Raw genomic sequence first — 9,704 nt, 5'->3', positions numbered from 1 at the left:
ACAAGTGTCTTCATCCCAAAGCCACAGCTATCAGACTTACTCGAATGACAACGCAATTTCAAAAATAAAATATATACAGTATTTAAAGTTCCTCTGAAGAGCTTTAACACTAAAAAGTACTCCCAGTTGAACACATTATATCTCAAGCTTGCAGACTCTAAGTAGTTTGTATTTTCTCATTTTTTTTTAATGTTTACTTTTGAGAGAGTGCACAAAAGCAGGGCAGGGGAAGAGAGAGGCAGGCAGAGATCAGGGGACAGAGGATCGGAAGTGGGCTCTGCACGGACAGCAGAGATCCCGAGGCAGGGCTCGGACCCACAGACCATGCTGAGCCGAAGTCAGCCACTTAACCGACTGAGCCACCCAGGTGCCCCAGTAATTTATATTTTCTAATTTAAACCAGTTTCTTCATACAAAGCAAGATACCTTTGCTTCATTTTATTTCTAGAAGAAAGGTGGATTAGATTGCCTCATGAGTCCTCTTAGGCACAAATAGGTCTCCAGACGGCCTGCTCTCCCAGTAAGCTCTTCCCAAAGCCGGGTCTGGCCAGTGCCGTGGGGCCAAGCCGCTGAGCACACTTTCTCCCCATGAAAGGCGGCACTTAGTCCTGAGTCTCAAGTTCCTGAGATACTTGGAAAGATTTGCCAAACAAACCTCTTCAACCCTTAAAAAAAAAAAAAGCTTATTAAATGTCCAGCCTTTTTTTTTTTTTTTTGAGAGCGTTCTCACCAAAGGTAATCTTTGACTTGTGGGTGGGGGTATTTTGAAGCAAATAACTTCATTTTTGGGCCTGTTGCTCTCATGTCAAATGGTGTAGCAGAACTGTAGTAGGGAAGCGCGCTCCATCAATCTTCCCGTCCCGTGCTGGCCTCTTGCGTGAGCGCTCCACAGTCGTGAACACCCCAGCAGGAAAAGCAGTTCCCTACAGAACTCCAGCAGCTGATTCCCCCTTGCACCCTTAGGCCTCACCGTTGTCCACCAGGAGAGAGGGCCTGCCACCAGCATGTCTCAGAGAAAGGGCCCCATAAACCATTCCTTTGTTCTGGGACATGTCAGTATGAGATGGGAGGCTCTTGGAGGGAAAAGGATGAAACAGTCTTAGAAAGCAAGACCGTATTAGCCATCTAGTATGATTCAGCCTCATGGCTTTAATAAAGAATCGTCACTATCAAATTGAATTACTTTGTACCACTTTCTCTGTAAGACTGTCTCTGCCTCAGAAGTACCACGTTGAGAAGAAGGGCTGGGAGCACAATTTATGAACTAGAAACCCCAGAGCTTTCTTCACAATAAAGCTTAGTAATGAACTGACACATGGGCACCCCATGGATGCCAAGGGAAAGCTTAGGGAAATCACCTCTACTTTCACTGGAGAATTTCCTGATTTGAGCTCAGGACTCATCTAGACAAGGAAAGTAAAGCAGGAAAAACTAAGCAAAACAGCCAGCTGGGAGTTGCTCTTTCAGAGAGAGAATTCCTTCCTTCTCCCACTTTGCCTTAACTGCTTTCTTCTCTGCTTCTAAGAAAAGCAGACAGGCTCCCAAGAACGTAACACTGCTTGGATATAGGTCTACCCTGTTCTGCTTTACAGAAGTTGTGGGTGATGACTGGAAGGCATGTCCCAAAGCCAGTCTTGCCCGCGGCCCTTCACTGAACGCTCTCTGCCCACAGGGTAAGGGCAAGTAAGGAGCCAGTCACCAACAGGCTCAATTCTCAGAGCGTGATCCTCTTTGCAGTGTAAACATAAATAGAGGCTAGGAATGGAGGAAAAATGGATTCCCAAAAGACGTGGTCCAAGAATCACAGAGGGGCTGTGAGCTGCGACCGCAAGATTTGCAGGGTATGGTCATGTATGAGTGAGGAGGAGGAGGGTTAAGAAGGAACACAGAAGACTTGAAAAGCAGTGGTGATGGAAGAGGAACATGGGCTCCAACACTGGGTGATCAGGGAAGGTGGATGCTTACCGCATCCTGCAGAGCACCTGCACGCGACTCCCGCACGCAGGCCCAACGTTTTTAACGTGAGTGAACCATCTCTGCAGGCTACCACCTTCCTCCTGGACTTCACAGAGCAGAGGACCTACAGACCTGCTTTCATCTTCAAGAGCCAGCAGAGAGGCTTGAAGGAGGCCTCTGGTCTTGCCTAGGAAAAAACAGCTTGGATGCTTGCCCAGCTGAACTCTGTGTGGTTTGTGACTGAGCGGCCAATGTCGGGCAATTTGAATGGATGCCCTCAGTGTCCTTCACTAAAATGAATCGACAGGGGATGGACTATAATCTTTGCAAAGGAGACCCCCCCCCTCCCCCTGCCCTGGAACGAGTGGGACCAGACTCTAGAGGTGGAGGCCTGGTTCTGGTATCTCTCTCTTTTAACATAAGACTTTGTGGTATGTGTCCAACTGGAAATGCCCTGCTGTGTTGCCATGCCGACAACCAATCCCAGCTTTCTCACCACGACAGCCATGCTCCTGGGCAGGGAACCGAGGGTGGTGGTGCATAGATGAAAGGGGAAAGAGGGAACACACATCCGCTGGAAGGGTGAACAGAAAATCATCATTTATCTAAATAGAATAATAGAAATGAACAAAAACCTTTTAAAACAATCACAAAATTTACAAATAAATTGATACAAAATAAATAGGAGAGATTGTAAATCTACAACATCATTTGAATTATAAAATGCATTCATTATGACAATCAGCTCATGAAACCTATACATGTCATTTGTGCTGCTTTAGGTTTATGTACACAGCTCTGAATACTGTGCTCGGGAAACTTCACCGCTGAAAAGCATGAAGTGTACACTATGACAGTAAAGGCTGAGGAGGATGAAAATCTGACACAAAGCAGGGTCTTACTTGAGGGCCAAGGCAATGCTGGCACTGGGCCTCAAAGCCAAGAAAAGGCATATTAGAAGCCCAGATGGGCAGGCAGGTACCATGGTCCAGAGAGATGGATTCTGCAATCCAAGGTGGGAAATGGCCAGTATGCCAACCTGGATGAGAGGCTGGGAGTGAGGAAGGAGGTTCTGGGCTCACAGCCATGATGTACCATTGTGTACAGAATAGACCCCGTCACCAAGAGACAACCTCTGAAGTATTTCCTGGAGGTACTTGGGAGCCCTGCCTCCATCCTTATCCCAGACACTAGTCCATCAGGAGGAGTGCTGGGCCCAACCAAAGGGGCCAGGGATGCTAGGGTCAACGTAAGAGCAACAACCTCTTTATGGCAAAAACAGAAACCACTGCCTTCTCACTGACTTTAAGGGACAACAGAACCCTAGGCTCCATGGAAGAGGGGCTCTAGGAAATATCTCGTCTTAGTCACAGACAATGTACTAACAGTAGAAGCATATGTACATAATAAATAATAATATTAAATAAAGCATATACATTTGTAGATTTAAAGGACTCGAGAAACAAGAAGTCAATGGACTGATATACTCCACCTTCACAGTAGACTCCAGACACGGAATAATGAATCAGAAGCTAAGATGGGGCTCTCTGGGGAATCAAAGTCCTGAGACCTTATTCTTTCCCACTCCCTTCTGCTCTGGGAGCCTGAGACCAGCAGTGTATACCAAGGGGCCCGGGCCTCCAACAAAAAGGGAAGGCACCCAAGGCCCATCAGGTCCATGTAATAATTCTCTCCAGGGTGAACCTGAAGAAGAATCTGGCCCCAAAAGAATCACTTCCCAAGTGACTCCAAGTTGGTCAGCTGGGGCAAATGCCAGAAGAGACCCTGCCAGCCATTCTTCCAGTTTATGTTTAATACCTCAGCAGGTATTCAAACTCAAAGATGTGTACTCATTCAAGCCTTTCTGATAGTATGTGTTGGAGCTGTGTACATAAAAACCTTGGTATACAGATTCCTAGAACTCTGCTTTCTTGCTACTGGAACTTTTGTTCCCTTATTGCTTCAAGCACAGCCTGGTATTTCCCATCAAAAGATAGTTACAACGATTCTAGTGAAATTATGTCAGTGGCTCTAGCATACGCAGACAGAAAGCTTGCTTAAACTGAGCCAACCACAAGATCTAAGAAGCTAAGAAAGTACCCGGCCCATGATGGCATGATGGCACGAGGAAAGCTCCAAGCTCTGCAGTTGCTGCGAATCACTGTTGTCTCCTTCTGTCCTGAGGGCTGACCAGGGGCCCTGGAGCCTTCAGACAGGGCAGAAGGAAAACCAGCAAGTAAGCAGTCACTGCCGGGAGAATGTCTGCAGGCAGTAGAGGAAAAAGGCCCACTGCCGCAGCCTTGAGGGACAGTGACATCAGCAGGCTTGGCATGGGTGTACCACTCACCCTCAAATGAGGCAAATGAACCTCATCTTAGAGTTCTCTGAACTCATCTCTCTTATCAGCCCACTTGAATACAAAAGAAATACGAAAAGACAAAGATTTGTAAATGGCCCTGAGATAATAAAAATCCACTGAGTACGTTGCTCCTTGATAAATTCACACTGTAAAGTTTCTGAATCACCCTAACCCACGCTCCTACTGAGTTCCCTAAATCTCTCCTAATTCGGGATTAACCTGTAACTCACCCAGATGTCCTTCCTTGCGGGACAGAAGCACCACTAACCCAGAGCCTAGAGTAGAACCAAACCTGACCCAGGAACTGTGTCTTCACAAACGGAGCACTTGTACCCCCAGAAGCCTCTGCGCCCTGAACTGCTGGCTCAGTCAACCTCCTGCAAGAAAAATCCACCCTGGGGTCAAAAGTGATGGGAGTTGTTCCTGCTGCCCATGCACCAGAGAACTTGGGTCGTGCGGGGTACACCAAGCCAGCCCTCCCCAGCAGCTTGTTTCGTGAGCACCCTTCCTTTGTTGGGGATCACCCCTGGAAAACACAGGAGGAATCTTGGGCTCCTGGGCCAGGAAAGGTAAAGAGGGCCACAGATCCTCCCTGGCTGTTTTTCAGATGTTGGGTTGGGGTTTGTTCTTATTTCTGACCAGCCAGGGCAGTGAGGGCCTAGTCAGGTCTGCTCTACCACTTGAGAGAATGAAGGGCAGAAGTTCACAGTCCCCGCTTAGCCCAGAGTCCTGTTAACTTCCATCCCTACATAAAATGCAATCCTCCTTGTATCTACCACTGATTTCCTAGGTTGGAAAAGCTGGTCCTTTAGTCCTAAGGTGCTGGGGACAGTACAGGTAAATATATTCACAGTTTATGTTCCACATTAATGGGAAGTTCTGCATTCAACCTTGGCACAGAAGTTCCTTAAAGTAACATTAGATAATGCCAAGATGCCCTAATTTCCTCCCCTTCAGAGAAGCCAACCATGTCAGCACTGGGGCTGAGCTCTCTTCTGTAAGTGAGGTGAGGCAGGAGGAAAGAACAGAGTTAAGTAGGATGCCCTTTGGAATGTAAATGACATAAGAACCAAGGCTTAATTAAACTAGTTGGCTACCATCCCAATATCCATGTATGAATCATAATGTTCTGTTTTCCTGAAAGTTTAAATATAGGATTTTGGACTTGCCTAATGAATATGGAACAGAGAGGAATGAAGGGAAAGAACCTGTAAGGCAGGAGGGGGAAACCCCTCCCACACACACACATACACACACACATACACACACACACACACACACACACACACACACACACACACACACACACACACACACACACACACACACACAAACACAATCCTCTCATGTATAAAGTCCAAGCAGATGATCCTAGGAACACCTGGATACTAGGGATCCAGATTCAGACGGGACGTGTGAGATGCCACAGTGGCTCGGAACAGGAGGAGGCCCTGTCTGGTCCCACAGAGCCAGGGCCCGAAGTAGGGGCCACGGAAGCCACTACAGAGAGGCCTTGGATCTGACAATGAGGACTCCAGCAGCAGCTAGGACACCAGGACCTGTGTCCGCTCCACAGCCCACTCCCGTCCACACGTACAGAGCCAACAGCCCTAGGAAAGGATGATCTACCGGTGGTGCTAAGAACTGACTACAGCACGTGGGGATCTCAAGTATTTGGTGGTCTTTCTCTGCCCGACACCCATTTACTTTATAGACATCATTGCATAGAACTTCGAAGCCATGATCATCCTGCTGCCCAGAGAAGCAATGGAGCCAGCATTTCTCCTTCAACAGCCTCAAATAAGTTTCCAGAGGGAAAGTGGGGCCTGGAAGGGGAATCTGATCGCTCAAGACGCTGAGTGTCACTGGCAGGGTCTTGAGGTTTCCCCAGAGCAGATGGAACTGCAGCCAGGAATTATTTTGGATTCCCTGTTGTTACAGAATAATGTGAATAATCAAAGGTAAAGAGTGGCTTATGGAAAATAAATACAAACTTGGGAGGCTAAAATTTCATCCTCGAGAAGCCCCTGCTGCAAAGCTACCCCCGGCAGCACCTTCCAGAGGATTTTACAAGCAGCCGCCACACTGAGCAGGGATGACGGTGCTGAGGAGTTCCATTTCTCTCTCAAGTCAAGGAGCTGGCGGCTGGAATCCCCTCTGTGTTCCCCGGACTCTCTCAGAGCATTAGGGTTCACACAGGAGCAGTGGGGCAAAAAGATCCAACACATTAACTCGGATTCCAGAAGCTCCTTCCAGTAGCAAGGCACCTTGAGACGGGCCACGTGTGGAAAAGCAAATCAGTCAGCAGAGACTGAGGGGGCAGAGATCCTGAAAGCCAGAGGGGCCACAGCGTGGCAGGCCAGGCTCCACCAAACCACCAAGAAGGCAAGTGCTGTCCTGGCCCAGAGGATGGGTGGCGTGGTTGTTGGGGAGTTGGGGGGGGTCACCACCCACCCCCACGCAAGACCCAGGTTTTACTTCCTTATGGGGAACTCTCATTTCTGTGCACCCCACGGACAGTCCCAGTTTCCACACCACACTGGGGCTGTAATCAGCTGCCTCTTAAGAAATAGAGACCTTTGAACTTGGATGGATTTGTTTATAAAAGGGAACACTGGCAGTGCAGGGTCCACTAACAAGCTGGAGTGGGGGCTCCATCCCACGGCAGCAGGTTGGGTGCCAGCAGCGGGTCACTGAGCCCCATTCTGGGGCCACCCCTGTGATGTTCTGCCGAGGTCAAGTCAGTATTTCCTTAACGAAGGGACATGGCACCTGCTGAGGAAGACTCTCCAGGACTGACATCCCAGAGGAAACACTGCGGTAAATGTGCCCACGACGCCAGAGCCCCCAAACTGCTCACCAGGAGCCAAGCCCAGCAGGGTGCCGGCTATTGCACAACCACAGCTCCCATCCTCCCCGGAGCCCACCCTGGGGGCCACATTCCTACCTTTAGGAGGGAGAAGGCAAGTGCCGCTTGGCCTGGGGCTTCCCTTCGTTCACTGAGAGCCAGCGGACAAAACGCTATCTTCTCGGCTAGTGACTAGAGGCAGCACGGAGTGGCAACCCTCCATGAGCACTGCGCTCAGTGTGGCCTCAGCTCAGCAGGCGAGCGCTGCCACCAACATGCACACAGCCCTCGGGTGACACTTAAAACAGATAAGATAGTTAAGAATCCAGTCACTCCAGAAATACCTCCTGACGTTAATTTCACTACATGCGATGAACTTGGCATTAAAATAAGGCAGAGACACACATGAAATGGCCACAGCACACATTTGGTTTCCAAATCCCTGTTTGGGGCCACACTGACCCTGGCTGTGCAAGCAGCCTCTCTGGTGTGGGCCACATCTGAGGTGGGAGACACAGAGGTCCTCGGGCAAGGGGCACAGCCACTGCCCAGCCCCAGGGGCCCAGGGACGGAGGGGGAGGAGGGGCGGGGACTGGCAGCCCCTCAAGTTGCCTCCTTTAAACACACGGGTCTAGAAGTGCCCTCCCGGCCCGGCTGGAAGGCCCGACTCCTTTTCTGACCATGACACGGGTCCCGGTGGGAAGGGGAGGAGCTTGAACTCCACACCACGTGTTTACTCAAAAAGCCCCGTGGAAGGTTTCCATTTGGCATCTGAGCAGCAGCATCTTGGGTTGACAAGGGTGAGGACAGGGAGGCGGGCGGCGGCGCTCTGTAAGCGGGGGGCAGGCCTGGCCGGGCCGGAGAGTCCGGGCGGTAGGAAAGTCAGGATGAAGTCACCTTGCCTCTTGCCAATGATAAACCATGGGTTTAAAATTCATTAACATTCATTTTGGTGATAAAAATTCCTTAGAGTAGGAGCAAAATCACATTCCAAGCATATGTTAAACCTTTCTGAGGGAAAGGGACACGGTTAAACATTAACTTAAAAACAACACTGAGCTCACAGAGGCGGCTGCAGGCCCCCCGCGCAGGCTCCACCCCACAGTGGGACAGACGTGGCGGGTTGGCATCCACCCGTTTCTTCATTCGTCCTTCAAGTTCCACAGCGACACCCGCTGGGCGCAGGGGAAGCGCGCCCCTCCCCATGAGGGCTGAGCCGCAAGTCCATTTTGTGCGGGTCACATCATGGAGTCACAGCAGAGTTCGGACACAACAACGTAAAACTCTGCAAGAGACACTTTTTAAAAACATGATCTCTTGGGGAAAAATAGTATTAGACCGCCACAATTTTCAACTTCATGCAAACTGAGGAAGGAGGAGAGTGAATAAAGATAGAAGGTACAACTGAAAAAATAAACATGATGCTATCTGGGCGGCGGAGGCGCGTCTCCACCGTCTCGCACGCCAGGCCCTGGCTGTTGACCTCCAGCCTCGTCTCCAGTCCTGCCCTCATCGTCCTCCTCTGCTGCTTCCAGGAAAGGGGACAAAGTCTTTGGTCTCAGGATGTTGCAGGACGCAGCACGGCACACAAGCTCACGCTAATGGGATTCACGGTCAGCTGGCCTGGCGGCCTCGGGAGTGGGGGCGGGGGGCGGCGGGGGGCGCCCTAGATGGCACCTTCGCCGTGCAGGCTGTGATTGGCCTTGTTGTGCGTCACACAGTTCTGTTCAGTGAGCAGGTTGGCGGTCTCGTCCGGTAACCCGTCGTGCAGCTCCGTAAGAGTCAATTCAATTTTAGTGTTTTCACTGTCTGAAGACTGAGGGGTTTTGTCCATCCGGGATGCCATCAGGGCATTTTGGTATTGCTGTCTGGAGATCTGGGGGCCAGAAGATGGTGCAGAAAACAAACCAAAAGTCAGGCTTACTTTTCAGGTGCTCTGGTCTCGACATTGTATGACACGTTAAAATCCCCCAAAAGGCCCCTTGTAGTTTTTCTAGAGACATATCATCCTCGAGTATAAACCGAGCCACTTTTTAAAGCTCAAGTTGATGCTGGTGAACAAGTCAGTTTTTTATTGATAGAAGCTATTTCCAGATTTTTGTCTCAAAGTGTCACAGAGACTGGAGAATGGAGATAGGCTTCCATCAGCTAAAGCCGGCTCGTTCTTCTGAAGACATCCTTCCCCCAGACTAAGAAAAGAACCCTGTCTCGTCGGGGCAGGAGAGAACCTGAGGGTTCTTCCCACCCCGTCACGACCAGTCTTCAGAGTCCCCGATCTCAGCCCTTCTAGGGCCACCCAGAGTCACTGGGGTCAGGAGCTCATGAAGACTCACTGGAAAAGGTGGATTCTGTTTCTCACCGTCTCTAGCTCTCACTCCCTGAAAAAGCCACATCTGACTTGGTGGCTCATGTGACAGAGCCAGGGACATACGTGTTTCCCCAGCCTAAGTCCTGGGCACAGTAGCTGGAGAAGTAGGGATCCCAGATGACAAAAAAGAAAGCTCAATGGCGGGGCCTGGGAAGCCAAACAACTCTCTGAGG

At 50.0% G+C, this 9,704-nt stretch overlaps 1 protein-coding gene across 1 annotated transcript in view; it reads right to left on the bottom strand.

Annotated features, from left to right (window-relative positions):
• Positions 1-2,539: 2,539 nt before the first annotated feature.
• The window catches only part of CNNM2 (cyclin and CBS domain divalent metal cation transport mediator 2), a 136,430-nt gene continuing 129,265 nt past the window's right edge, over positions 2,540-9,704 (bottom strand). The window contains exon 9 of the mRNA XM_029920303.1: positions 2,540-9,039. Coding sequence (XP_029776163.1) covers positions 8,830-9,039 — 210 coding nt within the window. The 3' untranslated portion in view covers positions 2,540-8,829. The remainder of the gene's footprint in view (positions 9,040-9,704) is intronic.

Source organism: Suricata suricatta, chromosome 2, assembly GCF_006229205.1.
Source record: "Suricata suricatta isolate VVHF042 chromosome 2, meerkat_22Aug2017_6uvM2_HiC, whole genome shotgun sequence".
In the NCBI taxonomy this organism is placed as follows: domain Eukaryota; kingdom Metazoa; phylum Chordata; class Mammalia; order Carnivora; family Herpestidae; genus Suricata; species Suricata suricatta.
This window is presented reverse-complemented; position numbering and strand designations above follow the sequence as displayed.